Source organism: Panulirus ornatus, chromosome 28 (genome assembly GCF_036320965.1).
Source record: "Panulirus ornatus isolate Po-2019 chromosome 28, ASM3632096v1, whole genome shotgun sequence".
NCBI lineage: Eukaryota > Metazoa > Arthropoda > Malacostraca > Decapoda > Palinuridae > Panulirus > Panulirus ornatus.
In genome coordinates, this window is record NC_092251.1 from 16,895,218 (window position 1) to 16,917,692 (window position 22,475).

Below are 22,475 nucleotides of genomic sequence, written 5' to 3' on the forward strand. Positions count from 1 at the left end.
ACGATCCTTCAGCATGACTGTACAGCCCTTGGGTGTGATGGCCTGGTATGTGTCCTCGTTCTGGAAGGTCATGCTCTTAGGTAGAACCATTCCAGTGCAATGTTCCAGCACACAAGGCAGCTGGGTCACATTCAGCGAGTTTATATATATATATATCCCTGGGGATAGGGGAGAAAGAATACTTCCCACGTATTCCCTGCGTGTCGTAGAAGGTGACTAAAAGGGGAGGAAGCGGGGGGCTGGAAATCCTCCCCTCTCACTTTTTTTTTTAATTTTCCAAAAGAGGGAACAGAGAAAGGGGCCCAGGTGAGGATATTCCCTCAAGGGCCCAGTCCTCTGTTCTCAACGCTACCTCGCTAATGCGGGAAATGGCGAATAGTATGAAAGAAAAGAAAAGAATATATATATATATATATATATATATATATATATATATATATATATATATATATATAAATATATATATATATATATATATATATATATATATATATATATATATATATATATATATATGTGTGTGTGTGTGTGTGTGTGTGTGTGTGTGTGTGTGTGCAAAGTGACAGGGTTAGGGAAAGTGATTTGGTAAACAGAGAAGAGGTAGTAAAAGCTTTGCGGAAGATGAAAGCCGGCAAGGCAGCAGGTTTGGATGGTATTGCAGTGGAATCTATTAAAAAAGGGGTGACTATATTGTTGACTGGTTGGTAAGGTTATTTAATGTATGTATGACTCATGGTGAGGTGTCTGAGGATTGGCGGAATGCTTGCATAGTGCCACTGTACAAAGGCAAAGGGGATAAGAGTGAGTGCTCAAATTACAGAGGTATAAGTTTCTTGAGTATTCCTGGTAAATTATATGGGAGGGTATTGATTGAGAGGGTGAAGGCATGTACAGAGCATCAGATTGGGGAAGAGCAGAGTGGTTTCAGAAGTGGTAGAGGATGTGTGCATCAGGTGTTTGCTTTGAAGAATGTATGTGAGAAATACTTAGAAAAGCAAATGGATTTGTATGTAGCATTTATGGATCTGGAGAAGGCATATGATAGAGCTGATAGAGATGCTCTGTGGAAGGTATTAAGAATATATGGTGTGGGAGGCAAGTTGTTAGAAGCAGTGAAAAGTTTTTATCGAGGATGTAAGGCATGTGTACGTGTAGGAAGAGAGGAAAGTGATTGGTTCACAGTGAATGTAGGTTTGCGGCAGGGGTGTGTGATGTCTCCATGGTTGTTTAATTTTTTTATGGATGGGGTTGTTAGGGAGGTGAATGCAAGAGTTTTGGAAAGAGGGGCAAGTATGAAGTCTGTTGTGGATGAGAGAGCTTGGGAAGTGAGTCAGTTGTTGTTCGCTGATGATACAACGCTGGTGGCTGATTCATGTGAGAAACTGCAGAAGCTGGTGACTGAGTTTGGTAAAGAGCGTGAAAGAAGAAAGTTAAGAGTAAATGTGAATAAGAGCAAGGTTATTAGGGACAGTAGGGTTGAGGGCCAAGTCAACTGGGAGGTAAGTTTGAATGGAGAAAAACTGGAGGAAGTAAAGTGTTTTAGATATCCGGGAGTGGATCTGGCAGCGGATGGAACCATGGAAGCGGAAGTGAATCATAGGGTGGGGGAGGGGGCGAAAATCCTGAGAGACTTGAAGAATGTGTGGAAGTCGAGAACATTATCTCGGAAAGCAAAAATGGGTATGTTTGAAGGAATAGTGGTTCCAACAATGTTGTATGGTTGCAAGGTGTGGGCTATGGATAGAGTTGTGCACAGGAGGGTGGATGTGCTGGAAATGAGATGTTTGAGGACAATGTGTGGTGTGAGGTGGTTTAATTAAGTAAGTAATGTAAGGGTAAGAGAGATGTGTGGAAATAAAAAGAGCGTGGTTGAGAGAGCAGAAGAGGGTGTTTTGAAATGGTTTGGGCACATGGAGAGAATGAGTGAGGAAGGATTGACCAAGAGGATAAATGTGTCGGAGGTGGAGGGAATGAGGAGAAGTGGGAGACCAAATTGGAGGTGGAAAGATGGAGTGAAAAAGATTTTGAGTGATCGGGGCCTGAACATGCAGGAGGGTGAAAGGCGGGCAAGGAATAGAGTGAACTGGATCGATGTGGTATACCGGGGTTGACGTGCTGTTAGTGGATTGAATCAGGGCATGTGACGCGTCTGGGGTGAACCATGGAAAGCTGTGTAGGTATGTATATTTGCGTGTGGACGTGTGTGTGTGTATACATTGTGTATGGGGGCGAGTTGAGCCATTTCTCTCGTCTGTTTCCTTGCGCTACCTCGCAAATGCGGGAGACAGCGACAAAGCAAAAAAAAAAAATATATATATATATATATATATATATTATCCCTGGGGATAGGGGATTAAGAATACTTCCCACGTATTCCCTGCGTGTCGTAGAAGGCGACTAAAAGGGGAGGGAGCGGGGGGCTGGAAATCCTCCCCTCTCGTTTTTTTTTTTTTAAATTTTCCAAAAGAAGGAACAGAGGGGGCCAGTTGAGGATATTCCAAAAAAGGCCCAGTCCTCTGTTCTTAGCGCTACCTCGCTAACGCGGGAAATGGCGAATAGTTTAAAAGAAAGAAAAAAAATATATATATATATATATATATATATCTTTCTTTCTTTCATACTATTCGCCATTTCCCGCGTTAGCAAGGTAGCGTTAAGAACAGAGGACTGGGCCTCTGAGGGAATATCCTCACCTGGCCTCGTTCTCTGTTCCTTCTTTTGGAAAATCAAAAAAACGAGAGGGGAGGATTTCCAGCCCCCCGCTCCCTCCCCTTTTAGTCACCTTCTATGACACGCAGGGAATACGTGGGAAGTATTCTTTCTCCCCTATCCCCTCTCGTTTTTTTCAATTTTCCAAAAGAAGGAACAGAGAAGGGGGCCAGGTGAGGATATTCCCTCATAGGCCCAGTCCTCTGTTTTTAATGCTACCTCGCTATTGCGGGAAATGGCGAATATTACGAATGAAAGAAGAAAGATATATATATATACATGGTGCTTTGACAAGAAAATTGTGAAATTGGAAAAAATGTAGCTTAGACATTGAAGCTTATTGATACAGTGGTTAAATTGATGAGAACTACTAATGACGTTTGTGTAAATAAATTATACATTTCCCTTTTCCATAGCCAGAGGTTGAACCATGATGTGACATTCATTTTTTCATTTCATTTCAAGCTAGAAGTTTCAGTTTTCTAAATTATTTCTTACATTTTTCATATGTATATATATGTATATGTGTGTGTGTGTGTATATGTGCGTATGTATGTGTATGTATATATATATATATGTATATATATATATATATCATCCCTGGGGATAGGGGTGAAAGAATACTTCCCACGCACTCCTCGCGTGTCGTAGAAGGTGACTAGAGGGGACAGGAGCAGGGAGCCAGAAATCCTCTCCTCCTTGTAATTTTTTTAACTCTCTAAAATGGGAAACAGAAGAAGGAGTCATGCGGGGAGTGCTCATCCTCCTCGAAAGCTCAGACTGGGGTGTCTAAATGTGTGTGGATGTGACCAAGATGTGAAAAAAGGAGAGATAGGTAGTATGTTTGAGGAAAGGAACCTGCATGTTTTGGCTCTGAGTGAAACGAAGCTCAAGGGTAAAGGGGAAGAGTGGTTTGGGAATGTCTTGGGAGTAAAGTCAGGGGTTAGTGAGAGGACAAGAGCAAGGGAAGGAGTAGCAGTACTCCTGAAACAGGAGTTGTGGGAGTATGTGATAGAATGTAAGAAAGTAAATTCTCGATTAATATGGGTAAAACTGAAAGTTGTTGGAGAGAGATGGGTGATTATTGGTGCATATGCACCTGGGCATGAGAAGAAAGATCATGAGAGGCAAGTGTTTTGGGAGCAGCTGAATGAGTGTGTTAGTGGTTTTGATGCACGAGACCGGGTTATAGTGATGGGTGATTTGAATGCAAAGGTGAGTAATGTGGCAGTTGAGGGAATAATTGGTATACATGGGGTGTTCAGTGTTGTAAATGGAAAGGGTGAAGAGCTTGTAGATTTATGTGCTGAAAAAGGACTGGTGATAGGGAATACCTGGTTCAAAAAGAGAGATATACATAAGTATACGTATGTAAGTAGGAGAGATGGCCAGAGAGCGTTATTGGATTACGTGTTAATTGACAGGCGCGCGAAAGAGAAACTTTTGGATGTTAATGTGCTGAGAGGTGCAACTGGAGGGATGTCTGATCATTATCTTGTGGAGGCTAAGGTGAAGATTTGTATGGGTTTTCAGAAAAGAAGAGTGAATGTTGGGGTGAAGAGGGTGGTGAGAGTAAGTGAGCTTGGGAAGGAGACTTGTGTGAGGAAGTACCAGGAGAGACTGAGTACAGAATGGAAAAAGGTGAGAACGATGGAAGTAAGGGGAGTGGGGGAGGAATGGGATGTATTTAGGGAATCAGTGATGGATTGCGCAAAAGATGCTTGTGGCATGAGAAGAGTGGGAGGTGGGTTGATTAGAAAGGGTAGTGAGTGGTGGGATGAAGAAGTAAGATTATTAGTGAAAGAGAAGAGAGAGGCATTTGCACGATTTTTGCAGGGAAAAAATGCAATTGAGTGGGAGATGTATAAAAGAAAGAGACATGAGGTCAGGAGAAAGGTGCAAGAGGTGAAAAAGAGGGCAAATGAGAGTTGGGGTGAGAGAGTATCATTAAATTCTAGGGAGAATAAAAAGATGTTCTGGAAGGAGGTAAATAAAGTGCGTAAGACAAGGGAGCAAATGGGAACTTCAGTGAAGGGCGCAAATGGGGAGGTGATAACAAGTAGTGGTGATGTGAGAAGGAGATGGAGTGAGTATTTTGAAGGTTTGTTGAATGTGTTTGATGATAGAGCGGCAGATATAGGGTGTTTTGGTCGAGGTGGTGTGCAAAGTTAGAGGGTTAGGGAAAATGATTTGGTAAACAGAGAAGAGGTAGTAAAAGCTTTGCGGAAGATGAAAGCCGGCAAGGCAGCAGGTTTGGATGGTATTGCAGTGGAATTTATTAAAAAAGGGGGTGACTGTATTATTGGCTGGTTGGTAAGGTTATTTAATGTATGTATGACTCATGGTGAGGTGCCTGAGGATTGGCGGAATGCGTGCATAGTGCCATTGTACAAAGGCAAAGGGGATAAGTGTGAGTGCTCAAATTTCAGAGGTATAAGTTTGTTGAGTATTCCTGGTAAATTATATGGGAGGGTATTGATTGAGAGGGTGAAGGCATGTACAGAGCATCAGATTGGGGAAGAACAGTGTGGTTTCAGAAGTGGTAGAGGATGTGTGGATCAGGTGTTTGCTTTGAAGAATGTATGTGAGAAATACTTAGAAAAGCAAATGGATTTGTATGTAGCATTTATGGATCTGGAGAAGGCATATGACAGAGTTGATAGAGATGCTCTGTGGAAGGTATTAAGAATATATGGTGTGGGAGGCAAGTTGTCAGAAGCAGTGAAAAGTTTTTATCGAGGATGTAAGGCATGTGTACGTGTAGGAAGAGAGGAAAGTGATTGGTTCTCAGTGAATGTAGGTTTGCGGCAGGGGTGTGTGATGTCTCCATGGTTGTTTAATTTGTTTATGGATGGGGTTGTTAGGGAGGTGAATGCAAGAGTTTTGGAAAGAGGGGCGAGTATGAAGTCTGTTGGGGATGAGAGAGCTTGGGAAGTGAGTCAGTTGTTGTTCGCTGATGATACAACGCTGGTGGCTGATTCATGTGAGAAACTGCAGAAGCTGGTGACTGAGTTTGGTAAAGTGTGTGAAAGAAGAAAGTTAAGAGTAAATGTGAATAAGAGCAAGGTTATTAGGTACAGTAGGGTTGAGGGTCAAGTCAATTGGGAGGTAAGTTTGAATGGAGCAAAACTGGAGGAAGTAAAGTGTTTTAGATATCTGGGAGTGGATCTGGCAGCGGATGGAACCATGGAAGCGGAAGTGGATCATAGGGTGGGGGAGGGGGCAAAATCCTGGTAGCCTTGGAGAATGTGTGGAAGTCGAGAACATTATCTCGGAAAGCAAAAATGGGTATGTTTGAAGGAATAGTGGTTCCAACAATGTTGTATGGTTGCGAGGCGTGGGCTATGGATAGAGTTGTGCGCAGGAGGATGGATGTGCTGGAAATGAGATGTTTGAGGACAATGTGTGGTGTGAGGTGGTTTGATCGAGTAAGTAACGTAAGGGTAAGAGAGATGTGTGGAAATAAAAAGAGCGTGGTTGAGAGAGCACAAGAGGGTGTTTTGAAATGGTTTGGGCACATGGAGAGAATAAGTGAGGAAAGATTGACCAAGAGGATATATGTGTCGAAGGTGGAGGGAACGAGGAGAAGTGGGAGACCAAATTGGAGGTGGAAAGATGGAGTGAAAAAGATTTTGTGTGATTGGGGCCTGAACATGCAAGAGGGTGAAAGGAGGGCAAGGAATGGAGTGAATTGGATCGATGTGGTATACCGGGGTTGACGTGCTGTCAGTGGATTGAATCAGGGCATGTGAAGCGTCTGGGGTAAACCATGGAAAGCTGTGTAGGTATGTATATTTGCGTGTGTGGACGTATGTAAATACATGTGTATGGGGGTGGGATGGGCCATTTCTTTCGTCTGTTTCCTTGCGCTACCTCGCAAACGCTGGAGACAGCGGCAAAAAAAAAAGAAAAAATATATATATATATATATATATATATATATATATATATATATATATATATATATATATTTTTTATACTTTGTCGCTGTCTCCCGCATTTGCGAGGTAGCGCAAGGAAACAGACGAAAGAAATGGCCCAACCCACCCCCATACACATGTACATACAAACGTCCACACACGCAAATATACATACCTACACAGCTTTCCATGGTTTACCCCAGACGCTTCACATGCCTTGATTCAATCCACTGACAGCACGTCAACCCCTGTATACCACATCGCTCCAATTCACTCTATTCCTTGCCCTCCTTTCACCCTCCTGCATGTTCAGGCCCCGATCACACAAAATCTTTTTCACTCCATCTTTCCACCTCCAATTTGGTCTCCCTCTTCTCCTTGTTCCCTCCACCTCCGACACATATGTCCTCTTGGTCAATCTTTCCTCACTCATTCTCTCCATGTGCCCAAACCATTTCAAAACACCCTCTTCTGCTCTCTCAACCATGCTCTTTTTTTTTCCACACATCTCTCTTACCCTTACGTTACTTACTCGATCAAACCACCTCAAACCACACATTGTCCTCAGACATCTCATTTCCAGCACATCCATCCTCCTGCGCACAACTCTATCCATAGCCCACGCCTCGCAACCATACAACATTGTTGGAACCACTATTCCTTCAAACATACCCATTTTTGCTTTCCGAGATAATGTTCTCGACTTCCACACATTCTTCAAGGCTTCCAGAATTTTCGCCCCCTCCCCCACCCAATGATCCACTTCCGCTTCCATGGTTCCATCCGCTGCCAGATCCACTCCCAGATATCTAAAACACTTCACTTCCTCCAGTTTTTCTCCATTCAAACTCACCTCCCAATTGACTTGACCCTCAACCCTACTGTACCTAATAACCTTGCTCTTATTCACATTTACTCTTAACTTTCTTCTTTCACACACTTTACCAAACTCAGTCACCAGCTTCTGCAGTTTCTCACATGAATCAGCCACCAGCGCTGTATCATCAGCGAACAACAACTGACTCATTTCCCAAGCTCTCTCATCCCCAACAGACTTCATACTTGCCCCTCTTTCCAAAACTCTTGCATTTACCTCCCTAACAACCCCATCCATAAACAAATTAAACAACCATGGAGACATCACACACCCCTGCCGCAAACCTACATTCACTGAGAACCAATCACTTTCCTCTCTTCCTACACGTACACATGCCTTATATCCTCGATAAAAACTTTTCACTGCTTCTAACAACTTGCCTCCCACACCACATATTCTTAATACCTTCCACAGAGCATCTCTATCAACTCTATCATATGCCTTCTCCAGATCCATAAATGCTACATACAAATCCATTTGCTTTTCTAAGTATTTCTCACATACATTCTTCAAAGCAAACACCTGATCCACACATCCTCTACCACTTCTGAAACCACACTGCTCTTCCCCAATCTGATGCTCTGTACATGCCTTCACCCTCTCAATCAATACCCTCCCATATAATTTACCAGGAATACTCAACAAACTTCTTTCTTTTCTTTTCTTTCAAACTATTCGCCAATTCCCGCAAACCTCTGTAATTTGAGCACTCACTCTTATCCCCTTTGCCTTTGTACAATGGCACTATGCACGCATTCCGCCAATCCTCAGGCACCTCACCATGAGTCATACATACATTAAATAACCTTACCAACCAGTCAACAATACAGTCACCCCCTTTTTTAATAAATTCCACTGCAATACCATCCAAACCTGCTGCCTTGCCGGCTTTCATCTTCCGCAAAGCTTTTACACTCTCTTCTCTGTTTACCAAATCATTTTCCCTAACCCTCTCACTTCGCACACCACCTCGACCAAAACACCCTATCTCTGCCACTCTATCATCAAACACATTCAACAAACCTTCAAAATACTCACTCCATCTCCTTCTCACATCACCACTACTTGTTATCACCTCCCCATTTGCGCCCTTCACTGAAGTTCCCATTTGCTCCCTTGTCTTACGCACTTTATTTACCTCCTTCCAGAACATCTTTTTATTCTCTCTAAAATTTAATGATACTCTCTCACCCCAACTCTCATTTGCCCTTTTTTTCACCTCTTGCACCTTTCTCTTGACCTCCTGTCTCTTTCTTTTATACATCTCCCACTCAATTGCATTTTTTCCCTGCAAAAATCGTCCAAATGCCTCTCTCTTCTCTTTCACTAATACTCTTACTTCTTCATCCCACCACTCACTACCCTTTCTAATCAACCCACCTCCCACTCTTCTCATGCCACAAGCATCTTTTGCGCAATCCATCACTGATTCCCTAAATACATCCCATTGCTCCCCCACTCCCCTTACTTCCATTGTTCTCACCTTTTTCCATTCTGTACACAGTCTCTCCTGGTACTTCCTCACACAGGTCTCCTTCCCAAGCTCACTTACTCTCACCACCCTCTTCACCCCAACATTCACTCTTCTTTTCTGAAAACCCATATATATATATATATATATATATATATATATGGAAAGGGAGCTGTGGTTTCGGTGCATTATTACATGACAGCTAGAGACTGAATGTGAATGAATGTGGCCTTTGTTGTCTTTTCCTAGCGCTACCTCGCACAAATGAGGGGTGAGGCGGTTGTTATTTCATGTTTGGCGAGGTGGCGATGGGAATCAATAAAGGCAGACAGTATGAATTATGTACATGTGTATATATGTATATGTCTGTGTGTATATAAATGTATATGTTGAGATGTATAGGTATGTTTATTTGCGTGTGTGGCTGTGTATGTATACACGTGTATGTGGGTGGGTTGGGCCATTCTTTCGTCTGTTTCCTTGCACTACCTCGCTAACGCGGGAGACAGCGACAAAGGAAAATAAATAAATAAATATATATATATATATATATATACCTTTTGTTTCCATGCTAAATTACATATAACATGCACCCACTCTATCACACTTTCTCCTCCATATGTCAGCATTTCAGCCATAATCCCATCCACTCCAGGTGCTTTTCCTACCTTCAGCCTCATTATTGCCTTTCCTACCTCCTTTTTTGCTATATGCCCTTGCACCTGTTCCCTCTTCCTTCCATCTCTCTACCCATGCAAGTAAAAACTGCTCATCTCCTTCCAGAATAGTTTCTTATATTCCCAGAACTTTTCCTTCACTTTCTCCAAAATCTTCATCTACTCTTTCTTTGCTTTTCTCTAACAGCTTCTTAACATTCTGTTCACATATTTCATATTCTCCCCTCCTCTGCTGAACTTCTAGCTGTACAATCCTATTGAGCAATCTATCATATGCAGTTTTCTTCTCTTCCACACCATTTCTAATCTCTTCCATCCACCTTGTATTGCCCTTTTTATTCCTAAATATCATGGCCTAGTATCTAACAACTAATTCTAAACCCTTTATTAGTATTTCTCTTACCATTTAAAACACCTCATTCACACCTACATTCACTGAACTTCTGTCAAAGCTTTCAGTCACCTTCTTTTCATACTCTTCCCTGCATTTTTTCTAATTCATCTTCTCCCTTGCCAGCACTTTTACTTCTCCATTCTCTCACACCATACCTCCACTTCTCCCTGATCCTCATCTCCACAAGAACTCCGAAATGGCCACAGCCTCCAAAGAATCCTCTCATGACTCTAGCATCCAGCAGAGCCTTTCATCAATCTTTCATCCACTGCCACATAGTCAATCCAGGTCTTTTGCCCTTCTCTTTCATCATTCCTCATCCATGTGTATTTGTGGATCATCTTGAGCTGAAAAACAGGTGTTTGCAAGGAAGAAACCCCTCTCAAAACAAATATCCACAAGATAACTTCTGTTCTTATTTACTCCAGGCACTCACCATTTACCATCTCACTAATTTCATTACATTCTACTTTCACATTCGTATCACCCAATAAGACCACGCTTCTCTCATTCACAAAACCATTTATAAAATCACTCAAATTTCTCCAGAAAAGCTGTATTTCATCCTTACCTTGTACAGTCTTCAGATTCACAGGTGCAATACACATCCCCATGCATACCTCACAATCCTAATCTTTCCTTTCACCCATACTATGCTTGATCTAATTCATCCATGCTCTGTACCACCCTCCCAGACTCTTGGTGATAGCAGAATTGCACATCTTTCCTTTCCTCTTCCCAATAATTTTCACTTATTCATTACCATCCATACCACACCTCCCATAACTTGCATTCATCATTTCCATTTTCACTCCACACGCCCTACCCAAGGATATGGGTTACCTCAATCCCAGCACATCCAAGCTACAACTTTTAAACTTCTCCACAAGCTTACTCCTTTTACTCTCACCAAGTATCCCATTCACATTCAGCTCGATCACCCTCAATCACTCATCTCTTTTTACTCCTCGGCATAACTGGTAGACTCCAGCACCGCATCTTGGCCCTTTGTGCCTCACCCTTGACAGGTCACTGGCAGGGGGCAACTCCAGTGCAGTGTTTCCAGAGGCAGAGGCTCCAAAATTTTTAAAAAACTAAAAAGTCACAGCACAACTCAGGTGTTTATCTAAATCTAATATTGCCCTGATGGAGTTGAGCAACCCCTCCTCCTTCAGTCCCACCCCCAAGAGAGGTATTAACAAGGTCACCATGAGAAGAAAGGGTAAGAGTTGGATACTCTAAAGAAAACTAGAGTATCCCCTTGAGGTACCGACACTCGACAACTTTTCCCAGTTTTGAGCTTTTTCACTTTTCACAGTAGCAGCACCTCCTAGCCTCATTAGTTAAGATAATAACAGAAACAGAAGAAACAGAAACAGAAGAAGGAGTCACGCAGGGAGTGCTCATCCTCCTCGAAGGCTCAGATTGGGGTGCCTAAATGTGTGTGGATGTAACCAAGATGTGAAAAAAAAAAAGGAGAGATAGGTAGTATGTTTGAGGAAAGGAACCTGGATGTTTTGGCTCTGACTGAAACGAAGCTCAAGGGTAAAGGGGAAGAGTGGTTTGGGAATGTCTTGGGAGTAAAGTCAGGGGTTAGTGAGAGGACAAGAGCAAGGGAAGGAGTAGCAGTACTCCTGAAACAGGAGCTGTGGGAGTATGTGATAGAATGTAAGAAAGTAATTTCTTGATTAATATGGGTAAAACTGAAAGTTGATGGAGAGAGATGGGTGATTATTGGTGCATATGCACCTGGGCATGAGAAGAAAGATCATGAGAGGCAAGTGTTTTGGGAGCAGCTGAATGAGTGTGTTAGTGGTTTAGATGCACGAGACCGGGTTATAGTGATGGGTGATTTGAATGCAAAGGTGAGTAATGTGGCAGTTGAGGGAATAATTGGTATACATGGGGTGTTCAGTGTTGTAAATGGAAATGGTGAAGAGCTTGTAGATTTATGTGCTGAAAAAGGACTGACGATTGGGAATACCTGGTTTAAAAAGCGAGATATACATAAGTATACTTATGTAAGTAGGAGAGATGGCCAGAGAGCGTTATTGGATTACGTGTTAATTGACAGGCGCGCGAAAGAGAGACTTTTGGATGTTAATGTGCTGAGAGGTGCAACTGGAGGGATGTCTGATCATTATCTTGTGGAGGCTAAGGTGAAGATTTGTATGGGTTTTCAGAAAAGAAGAGTGAATGTTGGGGTGAAGAGGGTGGTGAGAGTAAGTGAGCTTGGGAAGGAGACTCGTGTGAGGAAGTACCAGGAGAGACTGAGTACAGAATGGAAAAAGGTGAGAACAATGGAAGTAAGGGGAGTGGGGGAGGAATGGGATGTATTTAGGGAATCAGTGATGGATTGCGCAAAAGATGCTTGTGGCATGAGAAGAGTGGGAGGTGGGTTGATTAGAAAGGGTAGTGAGTGGTGGGATGAAGAAGTAAGAGTATTAGTGAAAGAGAAGAGAGAGGCATTTGGACGATTTTTGCAGGGAAAAAATGCAATTGAGTGGGAGATGTATAAAAGAAAGAGACAGGAGGTCAAGAGAAAGGTGCAAGAGGTGAAAAAAAGGGCAAATGAGAGTTGGGGTGAGAGAGTATCATTAAATTTTAGGGAGAATAAAAAGATGTTCTGGAAGGAGGTAAATAAAGTGCGTAAGACAAGGGAGCAAATAGGAACTTCAGTGAAGGGTGCAAATGGGGAGGTGATAACAAGTAGTGGTGATGTGAGAAGGAGATGGAGTGAGTATTTTGAAGGTTTGTTGAATGTGTTTGATGATAGAGTGGCAGATATAGGGTGTTTTGGTCGAGGTGGTGTGCAAAGTGAGAGGGTTAGGGAAAATGATTTGGTAAACAGAGAAGAGGTAGTAAAAGCTTTGCGGAAGATGGAAGCCGGCAAGGCAGCAGGTTTGGATGGTATTGCAGTGGAATTTATTAAAAAAGGGGGTGAGTGTATTGTTGACTGGTTGGTAAGGTTATTTAATGTATGTATGACTCATGGTGAGGTGCCTGAGGATTGGCGGAATGCGTGCATAGTGCCATTGTACAAAGGCAAAGGAGATAAGAGTGAGTGCTCAAATTACAGAGGTATAAGTTTGTTGAGTATTCCTGGTAAATTATATGGGAGGGTATTGATTGAGAGGGTGAAGGCATGTACAGAGCATCAGATTGGGGAAGAGCAGTGTGGTTTCAGAAGTGGTAGAGGATGTGTGGATCAGGTGTTTGCTTTGAAGAATGTATGTGAGAAATACTTAGAAAAGCAAATGGATTTGTATGTAGCATTTATGGATCTGGAGAAGGCATATGATAGAGTTGATAGAGATGCTCTGTGGAAGGTATTAAGAATATATGGCGTGGGAGGCAAGTTGTTAGAAGCAGTGAAAAGTTTTTATCGAGGATGTAAGGCATGTGTACGTGTAGGAAGAGAGGAAAGTGATTGGTTCTCAGTGAATGTAGGTTTGCGGCAGGGGTGTGTGATGTCTCCATGGTTGTTTAATTTGTTTATGGATGGGGTTGTTAGGGAGGTGAATGAAAGAGTTTTGGAAAGAGGGGCAAGTATGAAGTCTGTTGGGGATGAGAGAGCTTGGGAAGTGAGTCAGTTGTTGTTCGCTGATGATACAGCACTGGTGGCTGATTCATGTGAGAAACTGCAGAAGCTGGTGACTGAGTTTGGTAAAGTGTGTGAAAGAAGAAAGTTAAGAGTAAATGTGAATAAGAGCAAGGTTATTAGGTACAGTAGGGTTGAGGGTCAAGTCAATTGGGAGGTGAGTTTGAATGGAGAAAAACTGGAGGAAGTGAAGTGTTTTAGATATCTGGGAGTGGATCTGGCAGCGGATGGAACCATGGAAGCGGAAGTGGATCATAGGGTGGGGGAGGGGGCGAAAATGTGTGGAAGTCGAGAGCATTATCTCGGAAAGCAAAAATGGGTATGTTTGAAGGAATAGTGGTTCCAACAATGTTGTATGGTTGCGAGGCGTGGGCTATGGATAGAGTTGTGCACAGGAGGATGGATGTGCTGGAAATGAGAAGTTTGAGGAGGTGGAGTCAACGAGGAGAAGAGGGAGACCAAATTGGAGGTGGAAAGATGGAGTGAAAAAGATTTTGTGTGATCGGGGCCTGAACATGCAGGAGGGTGAAAGGAGGGCAAGGAATAGAGTGAATTGGAGCGATGTGGTATACCGGGGTTGACGTGCTGTCAATGGATTGAATCAAGGCATGTGAAGCGTCTGGGGTAAACCATGGAAAGCTGTGTAGGTATGTATATTTGTGTGTGTGGACGTATGTATATACATGGGTATGGGGGTGGGTTGGGCCATTTCTTTCATCTGTTTCCTTGCACTACCTCGCAAACGCGGGAGACAGCGACAAAGCAAAAAAAAAAAAAAATAAAAAAATAAAAATATTCACAGACATGTGTAATAATTTGTCCTAGCGAATGTATTCTTTTTTCCCTGCATATCTTTTACTAAAATTCTAAATATTTGATATGAATGGAAAACATTCAAACAAAAAGGGGTTAGTCTTAGCTCACCCAAATAAGTAGATCCCCATTGTATATGTGAAATACTGGTAATCAAAAATTAAACTGATCATACAGTGCCAAGAGCTAAAATTAATTCCTCAAAAAGTTAATCATGATTTTTATAAGTAAGAGAGGAAGAAACATAGAAAATACTGAGAATGCCAATCTAACTTCCATGAATCTATTTGTTTACATGGGATAGACTAAGTGCTAGCAGGCATGCACTTTTGAAGAAATTAATTCTGCAAAATTAGGTACCAACTCTAATCCCAAAGGTGCAAAATGACATACAGGCATAATTTCTTGGGACAGAACTGCTATGCTAACACCCTTACTATCTTTCTACTGGCTGAAGTAATCACTAATAACAATGCCTTTTACAAAGCTCAATGACAATTCAAATAAGTATCATTAGCAAATTGGAAAATTCACTTAACAAACCTATTCAATTTGCACTGCAATAGAGGAACTAAAATAAAGTTTTCTGGTTCCACAAGCTCCCCAGAGAGAAGGACATCAAAAAGTTGTTTTGTGAGCTCATAATCACAGGTTGTGGCAGCTGCTCCTAATAAATCTCTGCAGTTTTCTCTTATCTTCTTGATGTCATCAGTCTTCTTAACATTTAATTCCAAGTGTTCCTTCAGAGTCTTGATTGCTTCTGTAAGAAACAAATTCAAGTAACTGCAGGCTCTCTTTAATACAGATGCTTATTTTAAAAAATTAAATCATAATTCTATCAAGCAGATATGCCACACTAGTGTGATAATCACAACTCACTCTTCATAATGCTATCTAATATGCCGACCGGGAATGGCAAATTTAGTACAGAATACTCCTAATATTGTAGATGTGGAGTAACTAAAATATCTGAGTGCAAGATATACCTCAACGAAAGTAAATAGGATGACATTGGCTGTACGAAGCACGTAATGAAAGCAGTTAGGACGGCATGATGCAAGAAAATTTAATGAAAGCAGTTAGGATGATAGAAGATGCAGGAAATGTTTCATCAAATCACATTTAACATAGTGAAGGAAGCTGCTCAATGAAAGTTATCTCTATATCTCTGATGCACATTCTCTATAGGAACTCCCATTCAGGGGCTGGCCATGGCAAAAGAGTCAGCACTTATCCCTGTCCTTACAAGCCTTCCTCACACAATTCCCCACATTCTTCCACCATTTCTCTCCTGTTAATATTCCTCCACTCTACTTCCCCATGTCAAAGGTGGTCTTCCTCTTACACCAATCCCTTTAATTTTACTATCGTATACTATCCTTAAGAGCTCCCCATCTTGCATTCTCTCCACATGCCCAAACAACCTCAAAGTATTACGTTTCTCCCACCCACTCACTCCACATTTCATTTCTTTGCATTCCCTGCCTTAACACATCTTTCATACACCCCCCCTCATTTCTTTCTTCATTCATTCACATGCTCCTCTCAAATAGCTCATTTCCACAGCCTGGATTCTTGTCCTTTGTGACTCATTCTATTTCCATGTCTCAGCTGCACAAATCAGGGTCATGTGGACTATGCTGTCCCTTAATCCTTTCTTCACTTCCACACTTACACTTCTACCCATCATTATTTTGTTAAGGGACCCAATGACTCTTTTATAATGTACTGCTTTTTCCCTTATCTCTCCTTCCAGGTCACCTAACTTACCCAAGATACTTAAATTCTTTCACTTCATCCAGTCTTTTTCCCACCATATCTACAACACAGTTTGCTACCCTTTCTTCTGTCACTATCAGGTTTTGCCAAATCTATATTTTCACCCTATTTCCTTCTGCAGCGCCTCTTCACTTCCAGCAAACAGCACAAGCTCATCACTAGCTACCATACCTCATCATCAGACTCCATCTCCACCCTCTTTCCCTAGTTTTACTTTCACCTCTCTTATCACTCCATTCATATATATGTAAGAAGCCATGGTCACATCAAACAGCCCTGCCTCACACCCACAGTTATGATGAAACAAAGTATACTATCAAAGAGAGGATTCGCAGGTAAGTGCTAGTGTTTCAAAAAAACTATTTTGCTTTGTCGCTGTCTCCCGCATTAGCGAGGTAGCGCGAGGAAACAGACAAAAGAAATGGCCCAACCCACCCACATACACATGTATATACATACACATCCACACACGCAAATATACATACCTATACATCTCAACGTATACATATATATACACACACAGACATATACATATATACACATGTACATAATTCATACTGCCTGCCTTTATTCATTCCCATCGCCACCCTGCCACACATGAAATAACAACCCCCTACCCCCTCATGTGCGTGAGGTAGCGCTAGGGAAAAAACAACAAAGGCCACTTTTATTCAGTCTCTAGCTGTCATGTAATAATGCACCAAAACCACAGCTCCTTTTCCACATCCAGGCCCCACAGAACCTGCCATGGTTTACCCTAGACACTTCACATGCCCTTCAGAAAAACTACGTGAGGAAAAAGAGCAAATTCATAATGCAAAACATTTTATGAAAGAGGAAGGAAACCACTTCTTATATAAGCCTGGAGGGTATGGCTGTGAATTATGAATATGGCAAAAAGACCACAAGAAGCTGAAAAGGTTATTTCACAGAAGCAAGAGGCATTATCAAATCTCTGACTGCTGATGTGCCCTATATAGTACAGACCACCTCTGGTGGTTGACTGAATGTGCAATATATGGTCTGGGGCTTTCAAAAATCCCTCAGAAAGTAAAAAGACAGGTAGTGAGTCAGATAGCAACTACTGATATAACAAACAGTTTCCGTAAGCTTGCCTAAATTTTCAACAACTTGGCTGGTCAGTATCCAGGAAAATGTCAAGAAGGAGCATATAATAACTTCACTACCACAGCAGCAGAGGATTATTCCAATTATTATGTATTATCTACATGGCATAAACTCTCTGAAGGCTAAGATGACAACAAAGGTCAAAATTTTCCTGTAGTATGGAATTTCCATACTACTCATGGGCAATAAAAACTTCAAAAATCATACTTTAATTGCAAAGATTGAGATCATGATGGTCCTTCATATGTAAACCCATTTTCCTAGGAGTACATACACACATCACTGAAAATATGCATGAAATAGCAAGTATGAATGTATATACAATATTTCCTGCTATACAAGAAAAAAATCTACAAAGATTACACTGCATCTTAAATATGATGGTTAGGTAGGTAAATACAAGAGTTTTGAAAAGAGGGGCGAGTATGCAGTCTGTTGGGGATGAGAGGGCCTGGGAAATGAGTCAGTTGTTGTTCACAGGTGATACAGCTTTAGCAGCTGCTTTGAGCGAGAAACTGCAGAAGTTGGCGACTGAATTTGGAAAAGTGTGGGAAAGGAGAAAGTTGCGAGTAAATGTGAATAGGAGCAAGGTTATTAGGTTCCGTAGGGTTGAGGGACAAGTTAATTGGGATGAAAGTAAGAACAGAGAAAAATTGGAGGAAGTGAAGTGTTTTAGATATCTGGGAGTGGACTTTGCAGCAAATGGATCCATGGAAGCAAAAGTGCATCACAGGGTGGGGAGGTGGCAAAGGTTCTGGGAGTGATGGAGAATGTGTGGAAGGAGAGAGCATTATCTTGGAGAGCAAAAATGGGCATGTTTGATGGAACAGTAGCTTCATCAATGTTATATGGTTGTGGAACATGGGATATAGATGGGGTTGTGCAGAGGAGGGTGGATGTTTTGGAAATGAAATGTTTCAGGACAATATGTGGTGTGAGGTGGTTTGATCAAGTCAGTAATGAAAGGGTAAGAGAGATCAGCGGAAATAAGAAGAGTGTGGTTGAGAGAGCAGAAGAGGGTGTCTTGAAATGGTTTGAAAATTTGGAGAGAATGAGTGAGGAAAGATTGACAAAGAGGATATATGTGTCAGAGGTGGAGGGAACAGGGTGAACCAAGAGACTAAATTGGAGGTGGAAGGATGGAGTGAAAAAGATTTTGAGTGATCGAGGCTTGAACATACAGGAGAGGAGAGGCGTGCAAGGAACAGAGTGAACTGGAACGATGTGGTATACTGGGTCGACGTGCTGTCAATGGACTGAACCAGGGCACATGAAACATCTGGGCCAAACCATGCAAAGATCTGCGGGGCTTGGATGTGCATAGAGAGCTGTGGTTTTGGTGCATTACACATGACAGCTAGAGACAAAGTGTGAACAAATGTGACTTTTTTTGTCTGTTTTCTTGGCTCTACCTCGCTGAAGCAGGGGCTAGCGATTCTGTTTCCTGTGGGGTTGGGTAGCACCAGGAATGGATGAAGGCAAGCAAGTATGAATATGTACATGTGTATATATGTAAATGTCTCTGTATGTGTATATGTATGTATATGTGTATATACACTCAAATCAGCCACCAGAGCTGTATCATTGGCAAACAACAACTGACTCACTTCCCAAGCCCTCTCATCCCCAATAGACTGCATACTCACTCCACTCTGCAGAACTCTTGCATTTATTTCTCTAACCACCCCACCCATAAACAAATTAAACAACCATGGGGACATCACACACCCCTGCTGCACATCGACCTTTGCTGGGAACCACTCCACACCAACCTTCACTGGGAACCAATCACTCTCCTCTCTTCCTACTCGTACACATGTCTTACATCCTTAGTAAAAACTTTTCACTGCTAGCAGCTTACCTCCCGAACCATATATTGTTAAGACCTTTCAATAAGCATCTCTATGAACCCTATCACATGCCTTATCCAGATCCATAAATTATACATACAAATCCATCTGTTTTTCTAAGTATTTCTCACACATTCTTCAAAGCACATCCACACATCTTCTACCACTTCAGAAACCACACTGCTCCTCCACAATCTAATGCTCTGTACATGCCTTCATCCTCTCAATCAATACCCTCTCATATAATTTTCCAGGGATATTCAACAAACTTATGCCTCTATAGTGTGAACACTCATCTTTATCCCCTTTGCCTTTGTACAATGGCACTATGCATGCATTCTAACATTCCTCAGGCACTTCACCATGATCCATACATACAATGAAATATCCTTACCAACCAATCAACAACACAGTTACCCCCCTTTCTTAATAAATTCAACTGCAGTACCATCCAAACCCAGTACCTTGCTGGATTTCATCTACCGTGAAGCTTTCACTACCTTTTCTCTCTAAACCAAATCATTCTCCCTCACCCTTTCACTTTGTACACCACCCTGACCAAAACATACTACATCTGCCACTCTGTCATCAAACACATTCAACAAACCTTCATAATACTCACTCCATCTTCTCACTTCATTACTACCTGTTATCACTTCCCCCCCCTTGCCCCCTTTACTGATGTTCCCACTTGTTCTCTTGTTTTACATAAGTTATTTACCCCTTCCCACAACATCTTTTTGTTCTCCCTAAACTTCGATGATACTCTCTCACCCCAACTCTCATTTGCCCTCATTTTAAACCCTTGCACCTTCCTCTTGGCCTCCTGCTGCTTTCTTTTATACATCTACCAGTCATTTGCACTCCTTCCTTGTATCATTCAATCGCCTCTCTTTTCTCTTTCACTAACAATTTTACTTCTTCATCCCACCACTCACTACACTTTCTAATATGCCTACCTCCCACCTTTTTTATGACACATGCATTTTTTGCACATGCTATCACTGCTTCCCTAAAATCATCTCATTCCTCATTGACTACCCTCACATCATTTGCTCTCACCTTTTGTTATTCTACACTTAATCTCTCCTGGTACTTCCTCACACAAGTCTCTTTTCCAAGTTCACTTACTCTCACCACTCTCTTCTCCCCAACATTCTCTCTTCTTTTATGAAAACCTTTACAATTCTTTGCCTTCACCTCCACAAAATAGTGATCAGACTTCCCACCAGCTGCCCTTCTCAGTACATCAACATCCAAAAGATCTCACTTTTACATGCCTATCAATTAACACATAATCCAACAAAGCCCTTTGACCATCTCTCCTACTCACATATGTATACTTATGTATATATATTCATTTATTTATGATACTTTGTCGCTGTCTCCTGCGTTAGCGAGGTAGTGCAAGGAAACAGACGAAAGAAAGGCCCAACCTACCCACATACACATGTATATTCATACACGTCCACACACGCACATATACATACCTAGACAATTCAACGTGTAATATATATATACATACACACATATACATATATACACATGTACATAATTCATACTTGCAGCCATTATTCATTCCCGTCACCACCCCATCACAAATGGCACTATGCATGCATTCTAACATTCCTCAGGCACTTCACCATGATCCATACATACAATGAATATCTCTACCAACCAATCAACAACACAGTTACCCCCTTTCTTAATAAATTCAACTGCAATACCATCCAAACCCAGTACCTTGCTGGATTTCATCTTCCACGAAGCTTTCACTACCTCCTCTCTTAACCAAATCATTCTCCCTCACCCTTTCACTTTGCACACCACCCTGACCAAAACATCTTACATCTGCCACTCCGTCATCAAGCACATTCAACAAACCTTCATAATACTCACTCCATCTTCTCACTTCATTACTACCTGTTATCACTTCCCCCCCCTTGCCCCCTTTACTGATGTTCCCACTTGTTCTCTTGTTTTACGTAAGTTATTTACCCCTTTCCAAATCATCTTTTTGTTCTCCCTAAACTTCAATGATATTCTCTCACCCCACTCTCATTTGCCCTCATTTTTAACCCTTGCACCTTCCTCTTAGCCTCCTGCTGCTTTCTTTTATACATCTACCAGTCATTTGCACTCCTTCCTTGTATCATCCAATCACCTCTCTTTTCTCTTTCACTAACAATTTTACTTCTTCATCCCACTACTCACTACACTTTCTAATATGCCTACCTCCCACCTTTTTTATGCCACATGCATTTTTTTGCACATGCCATTACTGCTTCCCTAAAAACATCTCATTCCTCACATCATTTGCTCTCACCTTTTGTTATTCTACACTTAATCTCTCCGGGTACTTCCTCAAACAAGTCTCTTTTCCAAGTTCACTTACCCTCACCACTCTCTTCTCCCCAACATTCTCTCTTCTTTTTTGAAAACCTTTACAATACTTTGCCTTCACCTCCACAAGATAGTGATCAGACTTCCCACCAGCTGCCCTTCTCAGTACATCAACATCTAAAAGATCTCTCTTTTACATGCATATCAATTAACACATAATCCAACAATGCCCTTTGACCATCCCTCCTACTCACATATGTATACTTATGTATATATATCTATTTATCTATGATACTTTGTCGCTGTCTCCCGCATTAGCGAGGTAGCGCCAGGAAACAGACGAAAGAAAGGCCCAACCTACCCATATACACATGTATATTCATACACGTCCACACACACACGTATACATACCTAGACAATTCAACGTATAATATATATATACATACACAGACATATACATATATACACATGTACATAATTCATACTTGCAGCCATTATTCATTCCCGTCACCACCCCACCACACATGTAACAACAAAAACAACAACAACAACAACAACAACAACCCCCATACGCGTGTGAGGTAGTGCTGGGAAAAGACAATAAAGACCACATTTGTTCACACTCAGTCTCTAGCTGTCATGTATAATGCACCGAAACCACAGCTCCCTTTCCACATCCAGGCCCCACAAAACTTTCCACTGACAGCAAATATTATTACATGACAACTAGAGACTGAGTGTGAATGAATGGGGCCTTTGTTGTCTTCCTAGCGCTACCTCGCGCACATGAGGGGGGAGGGGGTTGTTATTTCATGAGTGGCGAGGTGGCGATGGGAATGAATGAAGGCAGACAGTATGAATTGTGTACAAGTGTATATATGTATATGTCTGTGTGTGTATACGTATATATAAT

At 41.8% G+C, this 22,475-nt stretch overlaps 1 protein-coding gene across 2 annotated transcripts in view; it reads right to left on the reverse strand.

The window, feature by feature from the left end:
• LOC139757871 (leucine-rich PPR motif-containing protein, mitochondrial-like) overlaps window positions 1–22,475 on the reverse strand; it is a 147,777-nt gene that overhangs the window by 54,492 nt on the left and 70,810 nt on the right. For both annotated transcript variants that reach the window (XM_071678792.1, XM_071678791.1), the window contains exon 4: window positions 15,006–15,222. In XM_071678792.1, the coding sequence (XP_071534893.1) occupies window positions 15,006–15,222 (217 nt within the window). The remainder of the gene's footprint in view (window positions 1–15,005; window positions 15,223–22,475) is intronic.